The sequence below is a fragment of the Dichotomopilus funicola genome (genome assembly GCF_033296635.1).
Source record: "Dichotomopilus funicola strain CBS 141.50 unplaced genomic scaffold C8A04scaffold_1, whole genome shotgun sequence".
Lineage (NCBI taxonomy): Eukaryota > Fungi > Ascomycota > Sordariomycetes > Sordariales > Chaetomiaceae > Dichotomopilus > Dichotomopilus funicola.
The window spans coordinates 1,224,074-1,248,660 of NW_026944022.1; the positions used below are offsets into that span (position 1 = coordinate 1,224,074).

The 24,587-nt window shown below is 54.9% G+C and overlaps 7 protein-coding genes across 7 annotated transcripts; 5 read left to right on the top strand and 2 right to left on the bottom strand.

The window, feature by feature from the left end:
• Positions 1–177: 177 nt before the first annotated feature.
• Positions 178–3,933, top strand: C8A04DRAFT_8688 (uncharacterized protein; the record flags this gene model as incomplete). Its single annotated transcript, XM_062785206.1, has 3 exons — positions 178–1,889; positions 2,552–2,578; positions 3,030–3,933. 3 exons carry the CDS (start codon positions 178–180, stop codon positions 3,931–3,933), a joined length of 2,643 nt encoding a protein of 880 aa, XP_062641651.1.
• A 1,176-nt stretch (positions 3,934–5,109) lies between these two features.
• Positions 5,110–6,342, top strand: C8A04DRAFT_24087 (uncharacterized protein; the record flags this gene model as incomplete). Its single annotated transcript, XM_062778967.1, has 1 exon — positions 5,110–6,342. One exon carries the CDS (start codon positions 5,110–5,112, stop codon positions 6,340–6,342), a length of 1,233 nt encoding a protein of 410 aa, XP_062641652.1.
• Positions 6,343–8,601: 2,259 nt separating this feature from the next.
• On the top strand, positions 8,602–9,168 carry C8A04DRAFT_24088 (Cerato-platanin; the record flags this gene model as incomplete). The annotated part of the gene is made up of 3 exons (XM_062778968.1): positions 8,602–8,662; positions 8,728–8,821; positions 8,907–9,168. The coding sequence occupies 3 exons, from the start codon at positions 8,602–8,604 to the stop codon at positions 9,166–9,168; spliced, it is 417 nt and encodes a 138-aa protein (XP_062641653.1).
• A 197-nt stretch (positions 9,169–9,365) lies between these two features.
• C8A04DRAFT_24089 (uncharacterized protein) lies at positions 9,366–10,697 on the bottom strand (the record flags this gene model as incomplete). Its single annotated transcript, XM_062778969.1, has 1 exon — positions 9,366–10,697. The coding sequence occupies one exon, from the start codon at positions 10,695–10,697 to the stop codon at positions 9,366–9,368; it is 1,332 nt and encodes a 443-aa protein (XP_062641654.1).
• A 4,633-nt stretch (positions 10,698–15,330) lies between these two features.
• Positions 15,331–17,543, top strand: C8A04DRAFT_24090 (uncharacterized protein; the record flags this gene model as incomplete). Its single annotated transcript, XM_062778970.1, has 2 exons — positions 15,331–16,124; positions 16,199–17,543. The coding sequence occupies 2 exons, from the start codon at positions 15,331–15,333 to the stop codon at positions 17,541–17,543; spliced, it is 2,139 nt and encodes a 712-aa protein (XP_062641655.1).
• Positions 17,544–19,329: 1,786 nt separating this feature from the next.
• Positions 19,330–19,887, top strand: C8A04DRAFT_24091 (uncharacterized protein; the record flags this gene model as incomplete). Its single annotated transcript, XM_062778971.1, has 2 exons — positions 19,330–19,423; positions 19,529–19,887. The coding sequence occupies 2 exons, from the start codon at positions 19,330–19,332 to the stop codon at positions 19,885–19,887; spliced, it is 453 nt and encodes a 150-aa protein (XP_062641656.1).
• A 1,303-nt stretch (positions 19,888–21,190) lies between these two features.
• On the bottom strand, positions 21,191–23,549 carry C8A04DRAFT_33739 (Endonuclease/exonuclease/phosphatase; the record flags this gene model as incomplete). Its single annotated transcript, XM_062782577.1, has 2 exons — positions 21,191–22,398; positions 22,463–23,549. The coding sequence occupies 2 exons, from the start codon at positions 23,547–23,549 to the stop codon at positions 21,191–21,193; spliced, it is 2,295 nt and encodes a 764-aa protein (XP_062641657.1).
• Between the last annotated feature and the right edge of the window lie 1,038 nt (positions 23,550–24,587).

Here is a 24,587-nt window from a genome sequence, read left to right on the forward strand (position 1 = left end):
ATAAATTCACGGCCATGTCTGTCTGGCTGGGTGCGCCTCTCTGTGCTCATCATTTCAGAATCACTTGAACAACCGCAAGTTGCAAAAGCTAAACAGCTTCGAACATCTTTATCCTACGTTTAATTTTCCTTTTTTTCATAGCCCCTCCTTTTTTGCGAGAATCCCGAGTCAGGCATCATGACGCACAACTGTGATGTTCTGATCGTGGGAGCGGGTCCAGTCGGGGGTGCTCTCGCTCTCGAACTCGCCTTACACGGCGTTTCCTTCCGCATCATCGACAAGGAACCAGTGCGGAACGACAAGAGCCGGGCCCTGGTCATCCAGCCCCGAACGCTCGAGCTGCTGAACCGCCATGGAGCTGCCGATACCATCGTCCAGCGCGGCCGCATTTTGCACGGCGGCTGCGTGTATGTCAACAAGAAACTCGCAACAGAAATGGTCCTTGATGACCTCGGCACCACCGACACCGAGTTTACCCTGCCGTTGAACGTCTCGCAGGCAGAGACGGAGAAGTTTTTGGACGAATGTCTAGCCAAGTACGGCGCCAGCGTCGAGCGCCCAGTTACTGCCACCAAGATTGTGCAGGACAGCACGGGGGTGACCACAACCCTCGAACACGGCGGGCCGGATGGGAAGACGATAGAGACGGTGCGGTCCAAGTACATTGTCGGCTGCGACGGAGCCCACAGTACCGTTCGCCACGCTTCCGACAAGATGACCTTCCCCGGCGGCTCATACCCTCAAGACTTCATCCTCTGCGACACCCACCTGCGGGACTCCAACCTGCGGCAGGACAGGTTCACGCTCAACCTCGGCAACAAGGGCGTCGCTGCAGTTCTGCCGTTCGACGACCAAATCATCCGCGTCATCATCACACGCGGGGCCCTCAAGACGCCCGAAACAGAGGCGCCGACCCTAGAACAGCTGCAGGAGCACTTCACCGAGCTGACCACCCCCGGGTCCGGGACGCTGTACGATCCCTTCTGGCTCACCCGATTCCGCTTGCACCACCGCTGCGTCAACCAGTACCGCGACGGCCGCCTCTTTGTCGCCGGCGATGCCGCCCATATCCACTCGCCCGCCGGAGGGCAGGGCATGAATGCGGGCATCCAAGATTCCATCAACCTCGGCTGGAAGCTCGCGCGCGCGCTGGCGTTACAGTCCAACGGAGGCGCCACCGCCGCGGCGGCCGACGCGCTTCTCGATACGTACAACCTCGAGCGCCGGCCCGTCGGCCTCCAGCTTCTCAAAGGCACCGACCGCCTCTTCTCCTTCCTGTCCTCGCCCAACCGATGGTCTATCCTGGTGCGCAATTTTTTCCTGCGCTACATTGGCCCGCATGTGACGCAGAGCCCGGCGCGACGCAAGATGGCGTTTCACTTCATGTCGCAGTTCGGCATCAACTACCGCGGCACCACCCGGTTAGTGGGCGAGGCGAACGCGTGGTTCTGGCGGCCGACGATCCGAGGCGGAGACCGCTTGCCAGATGGGAAAGTACAAGCGCAAAAGGGCAAGCAGGAGACGAGTCTGCAGAGGATCTGTGTTGGCACGCCGCACCATTTGCTGTTGTTTTCCGGTGGTCGGTCCGGAAAACCGGACGACGTGGCGGTGCTGAGGCAGGCTGCTGACAAGGTTATCGCAGCGTGTCACACCGATGTAAAGGTCCACTACATCATGGGACTCGATGATGAAGGGGCCGCCGCCGAGGAACATGGCTACACAGACACGAGCGGCGAGTTACACGGCAAGTTTGGGTTTGGAAGTGGCAGTGGCAAAAACCAGAAGAGGACGGCTGGCTACGTGCTCGTGCGGCCTGACGGTTATATTGCGCACATCGGACCCCTGAGCAAGTTGCCCCAGCTGCTGTACTTCCTCCAGGACTACCTTGTGTCCACCGCCGTCAAGCCCCCCCGCTCAGCCCTCTCCTTCCTCTTTCCCCTCACCTGGGCTGTCGTAGGGTTGGGAGTGGCTGCTAAGTTGACCGGGCGGATTCCTCAAAGGGTACTGGATTGGAAGTTGCTTTAATACCTGGGGCTGGCATTTTTGACTTCGGCATTTTTGCGATGGTAAACTCCCTTTTTTGTTTTCCTTTTTGCCCAGCGTACTGTACTCCCTGATTGTTATTTTTTGGTTGTTATTTTTGGCCTTTTGGTTATCTATTTTTTGCGTTGGTTTTCCCCGTGTGTCATTGCATTTCCTCACGTTTTGGTTTGGCCCTTGGTGTTTAAGGGAGGTTAATGAAAGTATTACGTTGTCAGTCGATTTCTCTCTCGGTTATCGAGGTAATGAATCCTTGATTACAATTTGGCTTATTTTGCGTTATTCTGTCCTTGGGCCTTTCTCAGCCCCCTAAAATAATATACCTTTGTCAGTCTCCCACCGAGACCGCCTGTCATTAACACCTCGAGTTTGACCGTCTTACGTTGCACGCTGTGTTCTTGAACTCAATGCTCATTGGAGAAGTTCACGCCGTTTCCCTTTCGGGGACAAGGACTCGCCCAGGCTCACAGCAGAGCAGCTCCTTGGTCACATTTTGGACCCGCTCATTCAGGCCCGCACTTAGCAATCTCTCTTCGGAGTCGGGTGTCTTCGTTGATCTTGTCACCCTCCGCTTGCGGAACAACACCCTAAGCTTGCAACGACATTCCCAGGCGCCGGTCCCTAAAGCTTCCATTTTTGACAATTTACGGGCTCTCCCCTGTATTTACTCATTATTGGACAACCAACGCGAGTACTTTCTACCCGACCCAGCCGAGACCATCTTTGGCGACCTAACCCTGGGCTGGACGACCGACATATCAGATTTGATTGATCGGCCTTAGTCGGCTTTCTTTTGCTGGCATGAGCTCTTCAACCCCACTTTTCAGGCCTCACGACAGTTTAGTTTACGTTGCGAAAAAGGAGATATATACCCACCTACCCCTCCGCCTGTAGTATCACGACATATCCACCGCCCCGCCGCTCTCGTTGTCGGCGTCGTTTCCTTCAGCTCGTTGAGTGGCCAACTCACACCTCCACATCATGGGCAGCATGTTCACCGACCAGCCCAGTCTTATCCAGGAGTACGATCCGGACTCCCGGTATTCCAGTGCCGCACCCTCCACAACCGGCACCATCCCGCCAACCCCTCTCTTCCTCATCCACGATGGCGGCGGCACCATCTTTTCATATCACTGCCTCGGCGACCTCCACCGCACCGTCCACGGCATCGCCAATCCCCGCTACGAGACCGGCGAGTCCTGGGCCGGCGGAATCCCCGAGATGGCTGCGCTGTACCTAGGGTTCATTCGCTCCGCCGTCGAGTCGTCGCTTGAGAGCGGAGATGGCGGTTCCCGGGATATCATCATCGGAGGCTGGTCGCTGGGCGGGTTGATTTCATTGGAGGTGGCAAGGCAGGCCGCAGCAGAGAAAAAAGCCAGGCACTGGGGTGGATCAATAGCAGCAACAGGAGAAACGGAGCTCAACATAATAGGCATCGTCATGGTTGACTCTGTCTGCCCGCTCGTCTCGACGGCACCCCTGATCCCCGTCGTGCAGCACGCTGTGCAATGGGGCGAACACACGACGGATGCTACCAAGGAGCGCGTGTTGGCTTGCTTCCGCGAGGCCTTCCGGACGGTCGGAGAGTGGAAGCTGCCGCAGGCGTGGGAGAATACCGAGAGGGGCCGGCCGCCGCCTGTGGTGCTGCTGCGGGCGGTCGAGAGAGTACCGGTCCCGGACGAGCAGGGTGTCGCGAGGGTGGATATCCATCGTTTGGATCGCCGGTTGGGATGGGGGAATTATAGACAGGATCTGATTTCCAAGGTCATTGATATTCCTGGGCACCACTTCAATCTCTTTCATACCGAGGACAATCTAGATTCGACAACGGAGGCTATCAGGAAAGCCTGTGAGGAAATCGAAGACTTGGATGGAGGTGGGATGTTTGCCTGAGACCGGGGGTAATGCGGATTGGAATTTAGATGGTTTACAATGTGAGGGTTGCGCTGTTTCGTTCACAAATTTAGGAGGTTTGGGAGTAGAGTCTTGAGCCAAATACTTAGAAACAAGAAGGGGAATGGTTCTTGCGGCATGCTTCGCCGGCTGGCCTGCCGTACCACTGCTTGGGAACTCGAATTATGCACATCCTGTTATGTTCTCCTTAGTTATTTTTCAGCCGTTTTGTCTGCAACTGTAGGTAAAATAAATAGAATAAACGAAGGAGATGCAATATCATTGGTAAACTTCACAGCAAACACTCTGTCTCAACCTCGGCGGATTTGGAGTAATTACATAGTACGGATACTCGGAAGGAGAAAGTGTACATGTGGGTGCGATGGTGCAATGATTGGAAGCATCGGAAACCGCAAGCCCGATCCACCAGCCCCAGCCTGGCTGGTTGCGCGGATGTCAAGTGGGGCTTGCAGATTGCAGACGTGCACAGACCAACTCTGGAGGGGTATAAATTCTTCGCTCGCCCGCCAAAATTCTGGACTTCTTTTCTTTTCTTCTTTAGCTCTCTTTGCCTTTTGGCTTAGATCAAGTGTAGTATCTGTTCTTTTCAGTTTAATCTCTGAAACTGCTCTACGGAGTAGATTTATTTGATTAAATTAATTTTTGTCCCTCGAGACTCAGTCCACTCAGCTTGCTGAGCCTGAGACTCACCGTGTCTCCAGTATTACACTGCCTCTGGACGACGCAAACCATTTTTTTCATTGCAATCCCGGGCATTGCTCGGGCTGCGAAGAAGAAAGCTTGGCTGGAGAGAGAAGATTTGGGTCGCGGCGCGTCTGGGCGGCCGGTTGCAAAAAATTTCGACGGTCGAATTGAATCAGTTGTGCGCGGCCGTTGTTGGTTGTTGGTTGACTTTGGGTTTTGACCAACCTGCTGCTGTCGTCCGATAGTGAACCGTCTTCGATTTGCTTCTTGTGATGATCGCTCCGACCTGCAAACTGCGGTAAAGCGCAAGCAACCATTATTTAGTTAGCTCTTTCTTCCCACAACGCGGTTTTGGTTCACCGTCTTTCAAACACGATTTAGGAGGAACACTTTGCTTCTTGCGTACAGGAATACGTCATTGCTTCTTCTTAAAATATTTATTTCCCGAGAACCTGAATATTTATTCTTCTAATGACTGGCCTCGCGTCATCGCGGCACGCCCCGCCCTTCCCACGCTCAACGCGACATGGAGGAGGGCAACAACACAACGCGAACTTCGTCGTGACACCCGCCCCGATCACCTCTGGTGTCCGCGCTACGACATCTTCTTCCTCGGCCCCTCCAATCACTCGCTCATCTCCCACCAAGCACCCAACCGACGACAACGATGACGCGCCGTCCCGCTCACCCCATTTCCGCCCGCACCCCCCGGGCAACCGCCTCCGACGCCCCTCTGCGTCCACGTCCGCTGCCCACGAGCTCGCACGATATACCAAAATTGTACGACGACTAAAATGGAAGCTGCCGTTTTTGGCACAGGGTTACCGACAAGCTGTGGATCGGCTTGGGGTCGAACCCCACGTGGTGACTGAGGCCGAGCTCATGTTCAAGCTGGACTTTTTCGAGTACTACATGCTGATCGAGCGGGCGTTGGTCCATTTGTTGGGGGTATTTGGAGTGGAAGTCTCGCCCTCATCACGTGGGAGGAGCACTAGAGGAGGAGAAGAGGAGGAGGAGGAGCCTGCAGCAACCTATGACAAGAACGAGAACAACAAAGTCAACACGGCCAACGGCAGCGCGCCGCTTACCGAAAAGGGTCTGCGAGCAAGTGTCTGGCGCGGTGATGGACGGGGACCGCGTCAGCACAGGTACCATGCCAACGTGCTGGCGGCGTTGGACCGCGAGGATAGCCCGCTGCGAGGGACATTGGGCTCCGGCGAGGTGAGGTTGCAGCTACGGCGGGCTAAGGATTTGCGGAACCGGTGGAAGACAGCTGCGGATGAGGAGGAGGAGCAGGTGGGGCAAGAGGAAGAGCTCGGACAAAGAAATCAGTCCGATACGGGGGATGTAGAACGCTCGCGCAGCCTGGGACGTTTTGGCGAGCCACCGGCCGCGATGGACAGTGGGAATACTTTGGAAAGCGAGAAAGGGCAAGGGAGGGGAAAATCCTGGTGGTCGAGGAAAAGAGCCGCGGCGGCAGCGCCTTTGGACTCGTATCGGCTTGAGCACATGTTGGAGGTCATCTTCCTCGGGTTTGACGAGGCGTTCCTCGTCGCCGAAGCTCACGTGCGAGGCAGTGGTGCTGGGAGTGGGGACGCAGACGTGGTCGGCGAGGATGAAATGGCGATGGACTGGACAGCTATCGGGGATGAGGAGGAACAATGGGAGTTCATGGTGGATGCGATGGACTGGGAAGCGGTCTGAGCCTGACGGGGCTGTTTGGCGGTCAAGTCTCCCGGCATTTCGGGTTGTCGGGCTTTCCAAGTTGAGGCCTATTCTCGATATCCTTCGCCATCCATTTCGGAGATAACACCACAGCTGGAGAACAACCAACGTGAGAAGCTTCGTGTTTCGGTGCCCGTTTCTGCTCTCGTTACAGAATGCAGAGACTATCAATCACCACAGCAACGGCAATAACAACAAGCATGACTGTATGGGCAACAAACCCATCTTTGAGATGACCGAGCAGGCCGACCTTTCCTGCTGACTACTACAGTGTAGTTACCTAACGTTAACTAGCCGCCTGCGCCCCTTTGGTCTGCCGATCACCACGGATTTAGAACCACAAAACAAAGACCACTCAAAATCCTTCCAGCGAGAAACCGAGACCCGTCGGCGGTCAGTCAGCTCGTGTCTGCAGCTCTCGCTGCTTTGGCAGGATCTCCGAATTCAATGTGAGTTTGTTTAGGCTGGAGAGTCGTAACTATTCGGGACACGATGGCCAATATCTGACTTGCTGCCGGCTTCTCGCTCCTCTCTCGACACGCCGGGACTCGACATACTGTGTAAGAGCCAACCTACAGGGTTGTTTGTCTCAGGTAGGACGGGGCACTGGGCAGGGCAGCACAGGGGTCGTTCGAGGCTCAGAAACAACGACTACTAGTACGATGGATGAAGGCTGCATTGATGGATCAGGTAACGTTGCTGCTTGTGTGCTGATGTGTTCTGTTCTGCGTTGTGGTGTGTCCTATAGTGGTGATGTCTTCGCTCTTCTTGTTGTTGTCATCGTTTTGGGCTGTCTGGCATGCCTTTTGACCCAAGCAAACCCCCGATTTGGTGAGATGATTGAGTTGTTACGGCAGCAGTGGGCGGCAACAGACAGTAGGAAGTCGGGCAGCAGGCGTGTTGTCCCAAAATATCTTCCCCGGTCCCGACCGGCGTCCTGCAAACACCCCGTTTTCCATTCCGAAGCAACGGAGCTTCAACCTCAAGCTACCCTTGGTCTTTCGGGAGGCGTCGGGAAGCTGCGGTCCGGCAGCTCCGGGGGGGGGGGGGTCGCAGTGGCGCGGCAGGGGGTCAAAAAGGTAATCGGCTTCCCCCGGCCCTAGCCCTGCTCGCCGGTATGTGGGCAACCTAAATTTGTTCCCAAATTCCAGGCCCTGCTAGGATGCACCGCCCGCGTGTCCAACGCCTGTGTAGGTTGTCAGTTTGCATGGTGTCTCACTAGGTAACAAGGCGGTACACCCCGCAAACGAAAGCTAGAGGTGCCAGCCATCGCATCCATTCGCATCCATCTGCATCGTATCGCATCGTCAAACGGGCGCTGCAATGCTATGGCCTGCACTGAGCAGGTGCCATGATCGGCGCTGATGCCCACCTCGTATTCAGGCTTCCCCAAGATCCAGGTGAGCACCAACGACCCCGCTGTTTCTCATCATGTTCTGGCCAGAGCTTCCATGTCTCCATGTGCCGCCAGCCCGGGCTGCCAAAAGACTCCGAAGTACTGTAACAATAAGGCATTGGGATGGTGCGGAGTTCTGGTTCTACGGTGCTGTGGTGCTGTTGTGCGTGCTCATCCGGTAGGTGTTGTGCTACTGGGCTCAGCCGAGCAATTCAGTACGGGCTTTTGTTGATTGTGTCTTGGAGCCTTGGCGGTGGGACAGGAATACGAAGACGTGCGTGGGAAGCTCACCCATGACTGCTGCTGCTGCTGATGATGCGGCTGCTACTTTCTCGCTTTTCTGCAGATGCAATGTGGATGGATGCTGGATGCGGATCCCGACCGGCAAAACCAGGCGTGCCACATGCATTCCTCGACCCTGCCAGGAAGTCACGATGGTTCCGAAAACAGAACAACCCAAACGATGAATGCAACGTCGCGGCAGCAGAGTGGGCCTCCCCCGGTCTCCCGGGGTTCCATTGCCGGTGCGCGCCGTTGAGGCTATGACGACGCGGGAAGGAGTTGTCGTATCGACGGTAGTCGGAGAGGGGTGGCAAAGTATTCGTGGTGGTTTGGTTAGCGGTGGCCGTTGCTTCCATCGTGTGTATAAAGTCGACGCTGGCGAGCTCCTTTCCTATCCTTGTTTCTCATCACCACTACCATCACCACTCCCATCATCATCAGCATCAGCATCAGCATCAGCATCACCAGCAAGATCATCGCTCAGATCATCGCCGCATTCATATCCTCCAAAACAACCACTTTGTCGACATCTTTCGTCCACCACCATCCCATCCATCACCATGCAGTTCTCCAAGATCCTCAGCGTCTTCTCGCTCGCCGCCGCTGCCTCGGCCACTACCGGTTCGTCTCATGCCAAACGTCCCCTTTCTGGTGATTCCTTGCCATACCACTAACTTTCCGCACAGTGGGCTATGATCAGGGCTATGACAACGCCGCCCGCCCGCTTACCGAGGTTGCTTGCTCGGACGGCGTCAACGGCCTTATTTGGAAGTACAACTGGTAAGATCTTTAATCATGTTCTGGGCCCGGATTTCGCCCAGGATTGTTGTTCCCTTGGAGACCGGAAGGCTGACGCCAGATACAGGCAAGTCCAGGGCGATGTCAAGCGCTTCCCGTACATTGGCGGTGCCCAGGCCGTCGAAAAATGGAACTCCGCTAACTGCGGCACTTGCTGGTCCGCTTCCTACAACGGCAAGACCATCTACATCCTCGCCGTCGATCACGCTGACCAGGGCCTCAACATTGGTCTGACCGCTTTCAACGACTTGACCAGCGGCCATGGCGTCGAGATCGGCCGCATCGACGCCAACGTCCAGCAGGTAGCACTCAGCTTCTGCGGTCTCTAAGAGACGAAGGCATCGGCTGAGTCGAATGGTGAGGGTTGGTTATCTATTTTGGGCTTTTGCATTAGTAGGGTTGGGTTTGGATTCATTGCATGCGCATCGGATGTTCATAAAGGAGGAGGGCGGAGAGTTAGATCCCACACGCAGACGCGAATTTCTTGTATGCAGTAATTATATTACACCGTTTCTTCAATACCCGGTTACCAACCTGATAGAGGTGTTGTAAAAGACACCATATCAGTCAACATTTGTGGAGAGTACCAGTGACCAAGACCTCCATACGCCTTCCACTCAACCTCTATCCCAGCCGCTCTTAGGCACTCGGATGCCTCCTTCCCTCGCCCGACGGGGACCTTGTCGTCTTCAATACCGTGGCCGAGAAACACGGGTGTATCAAACACTTTGGGCCGAGCCATCGACGACGTGCCTCTCGTTGTGGTCCCCCACTCCAGCTCCTCTTTCAACGCCCTCACCATCTTAGCTTCGACACTCATCTCTATCCCTTCCTCCTCCCCTTCCCCATCGTCGTAATCCTCGCTCCGTTCAAAAGGATCAAATTCAACTTCTTCCCCGGCTTTGCTCCCACGTTCACCCCCACTTCCACCCCTAGAGCCCCCCCTGCTCCCAGCATTAACAACCCCCCTCAACGCGCTCTCAAAAACCAGCCATCCACACATCCCCCAGTACCCGCCTAACGCCTCACCGTCCCAAAGTAAGAGCGCCGCGAGTGATGCCGCGCAGCCCTGGCTGAGGCCGCCCAGGACGATGTTCTGCGTGCCGTGTTGGGGGTTGCAGGTGGTGTTGTCGGAACTGGCGGTGGAACTGGGACTGCCATTGAGGAGGGCGGCTTCCTGTCGGATGAGGTTGTGTAGATAGGTGATGGTTTCTTGGAGGCCGGGGATGCTGCGCCATTCTTCTTGGGCTTCTCGGCGGCGTTGGTGGTGGTGGTGGTGGTGGTGGTGTTTTTGCTGCTGTAGTTTATTGTGATTCTGTTTATCGTGCTTCTGGTGGTGTTGATGTTGATTTTGATGCATGTGGGCTTTCTGGGACTGGGTTTGGGCCCCAGAGTTAGGCTCAAACCCGTCCTCGGAATTCGTTCCGATGTCAAACGCGGCATACACCTCGGAGGAAGACTCGAGAAGTCCGTCCTCAGAAGACTCGTCTTCGGATTCCGGGGAAACGGGGGGAGCTAGGTGCCACCCATCGAACCACTGGTGGATCATGCTACGAGCGTATATGGTGGCCCGACCGCGCGGGGCAAGTGGGAAGATGAACTTGGCATGAGGGTAGCGTGTTTGAAGCGTGCGAAGGGGCACGGCTCTTTGTTTCAGATTCCCCTCGCCCTCTATCATGCTTGCTGTTGCGGGATCTAGCGGATAAAAGGCGTGGAACTCGGTGGACAGGAGATCAACCCCGAACGTGGACCAACTGAGGCCACGGCCGTGGAGGAGAATGATAGTTTGGCGGTGGGGTGGGTTAAGGGGAGGGATGACGCGAGCAGGCGGGAAATGCTCCGGTGGATTAGAGGCCATACCAGGCTGGTGTTGTCGAAATTCACTTTTTGATCCGGTTATTGTTGTTGGTTACCTATTGAGCCTTCCTTCGGAGTTATATCACAGCCCGCCCAGGCTCACTTTTTGTTCGAATTCTCAAGATATCTATTTTGTTAGTAAGAAACCACATGCCGGTATGAACATAGCCCCAAAGTAAACCAATCGAGGTTCGAGATGTTCTTTGTGCTTGCTTCTGAAGTTAACGCTGGGGCATTCGAATCGACCAGGGTAAACACTAGCGGGAAAAATCACTCGGCTGTGACGAAATCCGTTTCGTACGACACATACGAGAACGAGAAGCTTCGAAATATTTTAGCGCAAATCCGAACAAAATCGACCACTTTATTGTTTTTTTGACATGTTGTACACTGCAGTCCGGCAAACACTGCAGCATCTCCGATAGAGTGAGTGGGTGGGGCGGTTAAACTTGCATCGTCCAACACCTGGTTCCTCTCCTTTCCAGCCTTACACTACTGTGTTCCATTGGACCGTGAGACCTCGAGATTTCTATTTTTGTTCCCTCGCCCCACCGCCCCACTAGCGATCACAGGAATATTGTTATTGAGCATCCACATTGAAGAGAGCACCGGGTACATGTTTTGGGGAAGTAATTAACAGTTGAACAGCTCGTCATAGATGTGTGTGTGTGGAGCTGGAAAGCTGCCGCAAAGAGGGTCCCAAGCTCGACATTATAAGTTGAGGCTGGGCCGAGAAGGTTCATTCCACCCGCATGCCCCTACCGCAACCCGCGGGAGACAGACATTACCATCTATCCGTATACTGGCCTGGTCCTCTCACGGGGCAAGCTTCCGCGGTCTGGGTATTTCGATGCGTCCTAGGCCTTCTTTATGGGATCGAAGCTAAGAGGGTTTGCTGCGTCCGCATATCGGAGATGCTAGACACTAATTAGACAAGCCACGGGTTGGTTCTCACTTACACTTGCTGTATTTCCTCTCCCCTTTTGCTCCCCATCCTCTCTTACCCCCTCTAAGGAACCAGTCTCACCGGCCCAACAAGCCAATTCCAGCCGCTTAAAATAATATGAGGCAATTTTTCTTGCGGCCATGCGGTTCTCACCAACTAGGCCTTCTTCTCCCTCCTCATCTTCTGGCCAACCTCCACCAACTCATGCCACTCGCACCACAGGCCCTCCATCTCTCGGTCCGAATCTTTCAAGTCTAAGGACCCGAGAAGATGGTCAATCGCCGCCACTTCGGCCACGCTCGGCGATAGTCAGACCTCGCTGCCGTTTCCAGCCCCCGATGCAAACAAAGACTGCATCAAGTGGCATGTTCTGACCGCGATGGGTTTGTAAGCAGGCAAAACGGTGTCGACGTAGGACTCAGGAAGGGGTCAAGATGCAGGTGGAGTTTGTGAGGGACTCGTCGCCTTGCCCTGGCATATGCCTGGGAAAAGAACCATGTGAAAAGCCATCGCGGCCGTTAGAGGACGTGGTGGCTTCGGGCTTGCGAGGCGGGGGTTGAAATCTTGGTGCTTGGCGTCTGCGCATGGATTCCGAGTTGCGGTACGCTCTGTATCCCGTGGTCATGGATCTGTGTCAATGAATTGCGTACGTTCAAATGGCGTCGAGGATTTTGGGCTCTGGAGGGTTGCGGCTCGTGCGGGGGGTTTGGTATCTTACAGGACGTTCGCCGGCCCGACTCAACTCCAATATCCGTACAGGGACGAAAATGGGCTGATCGAACGAACTTTCGCGCAGGAGCCAGGGGGCGGCCCAAACTCAGCTTCCCTTGTCCCACACGTGGAAACCGATGTCTTGTCGTTGAAGATCTATCTCGTCACCACCCTTAGCTAACGACATTGTCTCAGATACCCGAAAATGGGAGTCTTAGCCGGGGCAGGTTGCCAGCCGAATTGAGGACTGGCGAAACACCTTCTTCGTTGGCAAGCTGGGGGACGCAAAGGCCCGACTGCCCATGCGCCTCGACGGGCGATACCGCAAAAGCGCGCGGAGAAGTGATATGAATGAGGAAACAGCTTTGTTCGCTATTATCCCCGCGGCCGGCACTCGAGCGGCTCCAACAAAAAAAGCATTGGATACCGGCAGTGTCTGTCAGTGGAGCTATCTCAAGCTTTGGAGAAAGGTGTCGATCCTGGCAGCCGTTGCGGTCCTGCATGAGCTTTGCGGAGAAGTCGGCTGAAGAAGGAAGAGGTTCTGCAGCACCATCGGTCCGAGGCCAGGCCGTAGCCGTGATGTGGTTAGCGCGTGGTGAGAAACTCCCTTTACAGCGAACAACTTGTCGACGCAGGGTCCTGCTCGGTCTTACTGCGATTTGAAAAGGACTGCGTGTTTTCATGGCCTACTACCAGTTGAGACATCGCGTGGGCGTCGTGACGCCCACGGGGTCGGGCCCGAACGCCGCCGAACTTCTGAGTGAGTAAGGCTTGGCTCCCCCGCGCTTGACAAAGTGGAAAATCCGGGGGAAGGCTATCGGCACGGAGGGGCCGGAGTGGATACGGTCCGGGACTCGGTGGCAGATTGGCGGTTGTGAAAAGGCTGCCTAGCAGATTCGCAACAGGGGACGGAAAATCAGGATCATGGCTGTCGGGGAATTTTCCCCTTTTGATGAGTTTCTTGGAGTCGGAAACATCTGTGAATGAGGATGCCGATATCAACGGTACATCTTGTTGTCATTGATTCAGGACGGAGATAATCAACCCAACTCCACCTCCACCCAAGAACTGAATATCGAGAACTGCGAGGATCTGGAGTTGGGGCCATAATCAAGGCAATGTGCGGAGCCAGGAACCGGACGAGGACCTCGAGCATTTGGTGTGCGGTGCTGCTAGTGCTGGACGCTGAGAACACGCCTCATAGCCCGTTCGGCCCTTTTGTGGGGCGGGGTCGTTTCCGCCCTCCGCATTCATGCACAGTCCGGGCCTGAGCTAACCCCAGCTTTTTTCGCACACGCTCAATGCGAATTGCTCTGTCGTCGGTTGTTCTGGTGCCCTTGGGGTAGCTGCAAAACGGTGCGACCATCGATAACTGATTGCATACATCGTGGAGTAGTATTTTTGCGTTGTGTCGAGATCGGGAAATGTCTCACCGTCTTTCGTAGATTTAACGGACGCCGGTGTGTTGCTGTGGGTACCTCCGTACTGCCCGAGCCGTCGACTTGGATTCCTTGTGGTCTCTCGGTGTGTCAACGAGATGAGGCGCCTGGCAACCTGGGCTGGAAACCCGTTCCTTTACGAAGTCCTCGTGCTCCGCTTCGTAGTGTACATAGTAATTACCGTGCACTCGATAGTCCATTCCTCGTATGAGCGAGAAAGCGAGGATACCTGAACGGAGCGAACGATTCACAGCGTCGTCCGCTTCCCAGATTCCGGTCAATTTCCTTACAAGATATCACGGCGGCGGGCCCGCCTAAACGTCAAAGATCGATGCGAGCCCTGAACTACTATGTACAACATAGCAGCGTTGGGGTAGCGTTGTGCCTGGAACGAGTTGTCAAAGTCTGAGGAATTTATTTGCAACCAAGATCCCAGACCCGAGTTTTTTCTTGACGTTTGGTGAGATCGTGCCTGTGACAGAGTGGCGGGGTCGAGCCATCCACAAATTCCGTCGTCTAAAAGTGGTATTCGTGACTTGATTGGTGGTCAAGCGGGATCCTGTTCTTCCGGAGTCCCCACCGTTTTCCAACCCCCGTTTCCCACTCTCCGAAAGCTGTTGTACGACGGTGCGACGCGCCCGGCTCTCTGAGAATTCACCTGAACCTCCAAATAGAGAGACAGAGAAGCCGTGAATTGTTGTGTCCCCACGGGGCGAAGTGAGGCTAGGCACGACCGTGTCACAGCAACGCGGACTGGAACTGGGCGAGTAGGCGGCTCGATTTCTTGCTCCTCGCATCACACTCCACTAGTTGTTCTCCCGGCGCTGACATCTCCCCAAATCGGCAAAAAAACGGTCGCTGGGAGGTGTGCCCCAGCATCCTCCTGACGAATTTGCCGGTCTGTTTTGGAAACGGGAGTTCATGCTGGCGGCACTCGCGCAAGGATGCTCGGCCCCATTTTTCTTCGACGGCGATTCGTGATTGGCCCTTCAGGGGTGCACCGTCAAGGAAGGGGGGCCCGCTGTCAAATGAGCTTGGCGGCCCCCTTGCGGTTTTCGCCTGCCCCGAATACGTCTCCCCTCCAAAGCCTTCCTTCATTTCCGTCCCCCTCCCCCTTTGGAAGTCCCTTTCCGGCTCTCGTCCCATCTTCTCGTCCTGTCTCCGATTCTTCGACAACAAGTCCAATCGCGAAATCTGCTCTGCCTGTGCCATCGCGGTCCCCCGAGCGACTGGCAAATGTTCTGTCGACAACACGGATTTTGGCTTCGGCATTTGATGCATTAAAGGGTTGTTCTGCGCACCTCTGGGACCCAGCGGCGCGGTCTCCGTTCTTCTTAGCGACTCCTTCACCGGGCCGATTCAACCCCAGACTATCTGCCATTGACTCTGGAGACTCCACGATTGCGCACCGTCTCTCCAGACCAACCGTTCCCGGCGCGCTGGGTCTCTTCGATAAGGCTACGGATGCCGGCGCTGTCACACGCTCCCCGCCGTCGCGTTGAGCAATTGAGTGTAACACGGAACACGGTCGGAAAACCATGACGACAACCGCCGTGAAGCGGGCGTGCGACGCCTGTCACCGCCGCAAGGTCAAGTGCGACGGCATCACGCCCTGCCGCAATTGCTCGGCCTCGCAATTATCATGCACATACAATGCCGTTCCGCAGAAGAAAGGCCCCAAGGGCTCACGAGCCAAGGTCATCAACGAGCTGAAGGAGACCCAACGCCAGACCAGCCTTTCGGCCAAGTTGCAAGCCGGTATCAATGGTGGCGGCGCAAACGGTGCCTTCACCCCGACGCCGAGACTCCTGACCAAAGAGACGCTTCAAGCCTGCATCGACTTCTTTTTCGCCCACATGTACCCGACGCTTCCGATCATTGAACGCCAACACCTCGAGCAAGACGCTATGTACATGGAACAGAACCTCGACACCTACTGCCTTCTGGCTGCGCTATGCTCCTTCGTATGCCTCCAGCCTGGAATGGTGTTGCCGGGCGCGAACATGAGCGATCCGTTCAATACAGACATGATGTTCGGCGGCAACATCGTGAGCAGCACCCTGTTTATGGAGGAAGCGATTCGGGTCCGCAAAGGGTTTGACTACGCTATTTCGCCCTCAACAAACAGCCTTTGCACAAGCTACTTTTTGTTCGCTGTCCACCACGCCCTCGAAATGCATGACAAGGCTTGGTTTCATTTGCGTGAGGCGACGACTTTGGCGCACATGGCCAGGATGAACGAAGAGCAGGCATATTTGCAGTACGACAACAGAGACGGTCCCGATGCGTCACGCCGCAGACGGTTGTACTGGCTGCTTTTCGTATCTGAACGGTTCGTATCCCAGTTTCTATTCCCGTGTCGCTGTCTTGTTTGGTCACAAAAAACTGACTGAGGTTTCTTTGTAGTTCCTACGCTTTGCAGCACCGTCGTCCCTTAACCCTCCAAGCTAGCATCAACGCGCCTGCTCCCGTCGATCACCCAGCTGATCCCCTAGCGCACAACGGCACTACTACCCTGCGGATGATCAACCTTTTCCGCGGGTTCGACGAAATCCTGGCCCCGCTGTGGTCAAAGTCTCGAGCTGAACTCTCCGACTCCTATCTTGCCACCTTGGACAAGCAGATGCAGGAAGTTCTATCCCCGTACCTCAACGACACACCAGCCCAACTCGCCGAGATGCCAGGATTGCAACACTGGCTCAAGCAGAAGGCATGGAGCTTGAGCGTGGCCAACGGCAACCCCAACAATGCCGAAGCGTCGTATGCTGAAGGCCTTCATGAGCTTTATCCCATGGTCGCACAACTGACTGGCAACCTTGGATTGCACGGCATCAGTCTGTGTGAGCACTTGTTCAACGTCACATGCGCCGTCACCGAAGTCTTGGCGGTTCTCCCTGCGCCGCGGACGCCGTTCACTCCCGGCCCGCAGGATGAACTCCGCAAAATCCTCAACGTCGTATCCATCATTCGCAACGGTAAATATCAATTTCTCCCATTGCTTCTAAGCAAGGTCGCACTTGCTCTCCCAAAACTTGCCAGCCCGATGTTGCAGAACGCCCCCGAACCTCCTGTGGCCTGCAACATGGATCTTTTCGATGGGTTTGGCAGCAGCACCATGTGCCCCCCTGCCGTTTACTCGGGCGATTATGACAGCAAATTCGCGCTCCCCCGTTTCGATGACATGAGCTCGGACTCGAACAGTCCCAACGGCCTTCCTTCGAGCAGTAACGACATGAATTCGCCGTTTACCAGCTCCCCGGGCATCGTCTCCCCGGGAATGGAGATACCTCATCGCCTACAAACCGACTTCACGTCCATGCCCGAAATGGTGATGAGTCCCATGAGCCAGGCCCCAGCATCATCCTTAGGGACCCCGGGAGGCATGAACCATCAGCCACCACAGCATTCTCAACACGGCCCACTTTCGCCATTCACGAATTCCAACTCACAGATGCACGGGCTGGGCCCCAACAACATGAACCCACCACCCAATATAAATCTTGCGCCCCAAATGCACCTTAACCAAGGGTTGAGCAATAATCTCGCCCACCCTGCAGCCAACAACAATCCCATGATGAATCGAGTTCCAGCGCCACAAAGAGCCAACACGTACGCCATGAATTTGCCCCAACTACGAACTGTGGGTGATTTTCAAGCCCTACAAAGGGCCAAGACCGACTTGAATCCGATGAGCCAAATGGGAATGAGCCCATTAGGACCGGACCTTGACTTCAACACACTGTCTAGGTAACCGGGGGCGGGTCTCCATGGCCTACGAGCGCAGTGAGGCGGGTGGGCTAGATCGTACCTTGACAGCCGCTGGGTATTCGAGCTGTGATTTCTCGTCTTGTACTCCATCCCTTTTCTTATGTTTTTCTATCTCTGCACATAAGTTTCCTGCAGGCGTTTTGGCATTTGTTACTACGGTATTGGCCTCTGTTTCCTCTTTTATCTCTTTTAGCATGCCTTCGGCCGCTGCTGGTGTTGGGAGGGGTTGTCCTGTAGGGGAGATTTGGCAGTATGATTGACGAGCCTCGTAGCAAAGAAGGATATGAAACAGCACTGGATTAGCACAGCTCGAAGCGAGCCTTGGACTGCGTTTCTTTTGTTTCTAGCGGCGGCTAGGTTTGGGTTGATTCGAGATATCTTGTTACACGGAAAGCATGGTGGATATTCTTTGGAAACTCTCACGGCGAAATATGTTGGGATATGGACAAGCTTGTCAGGATGGGAACTTAGGTGGTGGTGTTTTGTTGAAACATAGCAGGGGGTTGGGTGGGGGCGTCCCTCCACCTTCTTCCGCCCAAACAGCATATAGGTCCAGCCTCGGCTGGTGTAACAATAGACGTTTTTACTCATCTTGAGTGGATAAGTCATGTGCTCCAGCCTCGTAGTCATGCAGAATCTTGTTAAGATACAGTACCTAGGTAGCATGGCAGTGATGTTGCCTAGTTAGCCTGCTCTTCAGGTGCGGGACTGCTTCGACATTTTCCAGCACTTTCAGCAGATACCTCAGGGGGTGTGCGACATGCGGGACGGATGTGATTTATTCGTGTGCAAGGAGCAGGATGCCGTGGATCTGTGTTCGATCCCAGCGTCTCTCTTCCCGCTTTGACACCCGAACCTCCTAGCACACGAAAATGACTCCCTGTGGTACGCGGCCGACTCTCGAGCTCGGGAACATAAAATGATAATAAAACTACGATAATTCAAAAGCATAAGAACGGGGAGGGGGCGACGCTCAGGTTCCTCTAGGGCGTTGGGTGGAGGTGAGAAAAATGTGCCTGGGCAACGGGCTTTCCCCAATTCGACGTCCATCTATCAGTTGTGTCCGTGCCAGTTGTCAGAGCCTTATCTAGTGGTCCCATAACCTTCCTCTCCCCAAGTCGAATGTGGCTCGCGGTCTAGGTAGCACTCATGTATCATTCCTCTATTAGTTGATGGGATTTATTGAAGACACCCATTCGGCCATATCAACGGGGCTTTTGGCGTTGCCCGTGTTCTTGACTTTACACTCCTCAGGTTTGGGCTCGGATGCCTAGTTTGTTGCCACTTGAATGCAGTGAGCCGCGGTCGAGGACGCAATCATCGGGCCTGTGTGTAGGCGCAATCTACCACGATAACCTCTAAGACGCTGGCCATGCGAGTCCTTGAGGATGACGCGGCAAGCATCAAAGTCCACAGACGCACTAGAGCGCGGAGGGGGCGATAGATAACTTGACAAACCGTCAAAGCGATGTGGAATTTTCGTGTTCCGGAAACCATGGAAGCACAGCGTATGGAAGCACAGCGTATGTAGGCCCGAACGCCCTTCTCTACGTCAACCAGTGACCAGGCGTTTTTGTATTTAATAGCCCGTCCAGGCCCTCCAGAAAAAGAAAACCTGGCGTCCGGTTTCCTTCAAACTACCTAGTTTCTATTCCGTTTCTTTATTCTGCCCTTACTGCTCGCTTCGAAGCCGCCTAGACTTCCTCTCGTTTCTTCTGGCAACACCGACCCTTCATCTAGTTTAAACGTACCGTAAAAAAGGATTCAAAATGAATACCATAGACCCTATTCCGATTGTTGTCTTCGGAAAGGACCTTAGGATTGCCACTACCGTCTCGGAGAAGCTCCTCCCAGACTTTGTTAGTACGTCGTCATCCTACTCCCTCCCTCACGCTCGCCTTGTTTTACTACCTACCTTATATATGAATACTAACCTCTCGCCCCGCTTTCTCCGCTTCTCACAAACAGCCCTTAAAATCAACACCGACCTCGCCGCAGCTCTCGCGGAGTTTCCGCCTCTCTTCAACCCTACTTCCCCCTCCGCCAAGGTCCCACAGGCCGTCTTCTTCGGCGGGGGGTTCACCGATAAAGAGTATCAGGCCATTGTTGGCGCCGTCAACAAGGCCATCGCCAGTTCCCCAGCCTCCTCAGACTCCTCGGGCGCCTCCGCTGAGAAACCGGCTTCAGCGCCCAAGAGCGAGAAGAAAGTGCATTTCATTCGCGTGCAGAAGCGTGATGTCCTCGCTGCCGGGTCGTTTGGCCCCAACACGGAGACCATTTGCAAGGTTTTCCGGAAGAAGATGGAGGCTGCCTTGGCCAAGGAGTAAAGCGAGGCGAGGGTTCGACTATCACGGCGATATCGATCTTGGGGTTGAACCTGGGTCTGTTTTTGGCACTGATCATGTGGATGGCGACGGCAATGTGACGGACAGTGGCAGCTGGAACTCATCGACGGACACAGTGTTTTCTCTTGGTAGAAGAACTCTGGTATCGGATGACAACTTGTGGAGCCTTTCAGGACCATCTTCCAGACCATCTTAGCTTAAAGCACTCTCTACCCGATTCGCGGGGTACAGGTATGGACTGCTTACCCGACCGAGAAGAGAGGATGGTTTGATTTGGGGCGACAGCGAGGTGGATGGACCCAGAGGGTATGAATGGCCCCTGTAGTAGTCATGGGCAGGAGGTAAGATGGTTGGCTTCTAAATGAGGTTCAAGTAAACAATGAGGAGGGGACAAGTAGGTGGGAGATGTGGTAGATCACCTTAGTGGGCATTGCGAGCATTTCAAATTTGTATGTCCCTTTTGATGCTCTTCGTCTGTTGGATCCGGAGTTCCCTAGAAAATAGTTTTATAATTTCAAGGGAGAATTGAGTATCAATGAAACTGAGAATTTGCCTATTTTGCGGCTAGGTTGCCCCCCCGTGTCTTGTTAACATTTGACCTTTATGAACATGCCGCGTCGAGAAAATCAGGACCTGGCGAGGTACCAGGCTTGTGGAGGCTGGATACCGGTGTCGTATGTCCTCCCCCGATCCATGTCGAAGTTGAGAAACAGGAAACGGAATATGATCTCGCTTGGTGTCTTTGTCGTCTTCTTACCCCTGCGGTTTGCAAGTCGCCAATGCTCGACATAAGCCATCTCAAAGAGACAGATCATCACAACGTCAAAAACAAGCTCGCAAGCCGAAGCATACGACATGCAGGAACAACAAAGACAACGGAAATATATTCCTACATGACCCTTCAAACCCCACCAATGCATTTCCCACCGATACCGCACTTTTGCACTCACTTAAACCCACTGGGTCTAGGTCCTCTAGCTTTATCAAGGCAGCAAAGTTAGCCAACCCAGCCGCCAACGGCTCACTCGGTCGTCGGGGCAATCACCTTGGCAAGTCGGAACAAACCAGGTGATCTGGGCCGTGTCTTCGCTTTCTCTCCCATCGCAAAACCAGACTCGCCGGTCAACCAGCCACCACCAACCCACCAAACGCTCGAAGCCAAAGCAAAAACAAAACAACCAACCAGACCCAAAGATACGGAAGGATGCGAAGACAAACAGGAAGACGACTTGAAAAGGACAGCGAGAGTGGAAGAGAGCAAGGCGGAGTGGACTCCACTATTCTCTCAACCCCTCCGATCGCCGCTGCCGGAGCCAAAGTCGGGCTCCTGCACCGCCTTCTTATCCTTTCTGGCCTTGATGACGAGTTCGGCCATGATTTGGATATGGTCAGCGGGGAAGTGGTAGTTGGGGAACCCCGGTACTCGCTTCAGGTGGTCACGATCGGGCGGGCCGAGTAGGCTGACCACCTCAAGCGTGTTGGTTGAGTACCATATGTAGTCAATCACTTCCGCGAAGTCGGGAACGTAGTTGGTAAAACTCAATTCCTCCGGAGTCCCGTTCAGGTGGACATAGGCCGAGCGCATACTGAAAGGATGTTCGACACCATCGCGAGTGAAACTGCCGTACTGGTGATCGCCAAAGTCGTTATGATTGGGGGACACACGGCCCATTGAAAGGAGCTCGTAAACGCTGCTGTCGTAAGTCGAGTTATAGTCGCCGCACACGAGGAGAGGGATGTCAGTATTGTTTCGATACTCTTGCGAGGGGCCGGGCTCGGGCACGTCGGCGCGCTCCTCGCCTTCATCTAGGGGTGCTTGAATCATCTTCTTGTCTTTGAGAGCTGGCCAACGGGCGTATTTCTCAGCTAGCCTCGTAATATTCTCCATCATGATGGCTGTCTGCACAAGCTTGACGTCAGGGAGCGTTGGCTCCCAGGCCAAGTGGGTGTTGGCAACAATCATACGGGCACCCGTCTGCCTGCTCTCGAAGAAGCAGATCAGACCAATATTGTCCTTGGGCATGACCCGGTTGAAGATATCGTGCTGGTTCTTCATGTCTGGGCGGTTGATTGCAATGTTGGCATAGTCAAGGAGTTGCTTGTCTAGCAAAATCCACTTGCTAGCCTTGTAGAACACGGCACAGCCGTCGACTGCCTGAGCATCCTTCTCCGCCATGGTCTTGGCCTTGGGACGCGGCCAGTGTACGCCCTTGTAACCATCTTGCGCCAGCTCAGGACTGAAGAAATCGCGGAAGACGTCGGTCGCAATTTCTTGCAGGCATAGGATATCGGCATCCCTCTCGTGCAGCTCCTGGAGAATCCTTTCTTTTCGGTAGTCCCACGAAAGGGCTGAGGGGGGGGTGTAGCCGTAAAGGGTGGTTGTTGCGAATTTGTCGCAAAGGATGTTCCACGTAAGAATCTTGACTCGCTCCAAGCTCGACGACACGTCTTCCTGTACGATGACAGGCTTCCTGTCCACGGGAGGTATGGGCACTGACGGGCGAATTTCTGTCAGAAATTGTTTTCACTTCGCGCTTGGGTGGGAGATAATACTTACCCGGGGCTTTTAGCAGCAGCCTGTTGACTAGACTCTTGGTGTCACCACCCATGATCTCCTGCTTAAGGGACGGGTCGAGAGGGTTCCCTTCTATGCCAAGCATATCTAACCGGTAGAGTGAGCCGAATTCCGAGGGGAGGTCGCGGATCTGGTTATTGAACAGGTAGAGTGACCGAAGGTTAGTGCACATGCCAACCTCGGGAGGTAGATCCGAGATGAGGTTGTTGGAGGCATCCAAGTGCCGCAGGTGGCGCAACCGGCCAATCTCAGCCGGAAGGTAGGTCAGTCGGTTGGATGCAATGTAAAGTTCCTGAAGGAACTCGTACGCAAATAGAGGCGGCGCTAGAACGCGCAGTCCCTGGCCGCTCATGTCGAGATTGTACCAATCCTGTCTCTTGTTGGCTTTCTCCAAGCTCCACGGGCGCCTTCTGTCGTCCTCGCCGTCAACCGAAGGCCCGGATTCGCCGGCACCTAAGGCGCCGCCGCCGATACCTCTATTCTCCGCGGCCTTCAACCTCGCGTAGAAGTGGGGTTGGTGCTGCTCAGTCATAGTGGCATGCGCCCGATCCGCCTCTTTGTGCAACCGCAGCTGCTCCGCCCAATGTTCGGTTATCTGCTGGGGTTGGGTGCCTCGGGAGGCCGATGCGTGGCCATTTTGCAGGTTGCTCGCAGAGAAGGGGCTGGCGTTCGGTAAGACACCGCTTGAAAAGGCCGAATGGCCCATGATACTCGCGCCGCCATGGTCCTGCTGAATCCCCTGGTGGTGTTGGGCATGAGCCTGGTGGGCGTGGGCCGATTGTTGTTGGAAGTTGTACAGCATGGGCATGGCCTGCTGCCGGCCTGGTGCGCCATTGATGCGGGAGTTATGCCCCTGCTGGTGATTCTGACCGTACATGCCGCGTTGGTTGTGGCTCGCGGAGCCGTGGTTGGGAGATTTGGTATTAGTATGGGAAGACGGGTGGGCGGCGACGAGATGCGTCAGTAGAGAGTTGAGAAAAATCCCGTCAGCGGTCTGGTCGGTAGGAGCGCCCGTTGAGGAAAGCGGATTCGGGTAGGTGTGCACCGGATAGCGGTGACCATCTGCCATCTACAGGCGGCGTTGCGGCGGGCGCGGAGGTAGGAAAGTGGGGGAGAGCCGGAGTTGGAGAATGTTGCGGTGGTGGGGACGAGGGTGCAGAGGAATTGAAGCTTGGAGCAAAAGGGTTCGCATGGGGTACAACGAGATGTTCGTCGGGCATGGATGCAGTGTGCTGGTCGTCTTGCCGCAGCGGGGATGACGGGGCTGAAGTGGTCGCCAGCTCAGAGAGCCATTCACGATTCACCAGCACGCTGTGGTTCACGAGGAGGGAAGGGTCTGCGCCGCTGGTAGTTCCGCTGTTTTCTTTTTTTTTTCACTTCGGGAAGCAAATCGTTCGGGTCGGGCGTGCCTTTCGAGGTGTAGCGCACACTTGTTACCAGGGAGGAAAGAGGAAGGTTCGCTAGTGCGGGATGGGGTTTGTGCTTTTTTCGGTCTTTTTTTTCTGCTGCTTTGTTCTGGGGCGATCGGACTGAAACCTAGCGGGAGGGGAACTAGTGAGTCAGCTTGAGATCTATTGAGTGTGGGAAGATATTGGTGGTGGAATCGTTGGCACCGGCGCTTGGTGGTGAGAGGATGAGGGAAGTGAGACTGGATGTGGGCCCGATGCCCCCCCAAGAACAAAGAGCAGCCATCGTACCACAGAAGCGGTTGGAGAGCCGGCTCAAGGGGGAGGTCAATACATGCAGAGTTTAAAAGATGGGCACTCACCTATGGGAAAACGATAGTGTAACAATCTCAGATGGTAATAATTCAGTCCCGGTCAATGGATACTGGGGAGGAAGGATGTGGTGATGTGTTGCGAAAGACGAGACGTGCGGCGTGGTGGTGTTTGGTGGAGTCAACTGGCTCCCGCTTTGGGCTGACAACCAGCGGGAGTGGCACGCATGCTGCAGCAGGACCAGGCTGGGATTGTCACAGATCACGTGACATGGACTTTCTTCGTTTGGCCTCTTCAGCCTCGTCTTCCTCCTCTTGGCCAGTTTCACTGCACATCAGGTCACGGTGGCCCGTGCGGCGAGCACGCGAGCTTCCATACCCCAACCCTCT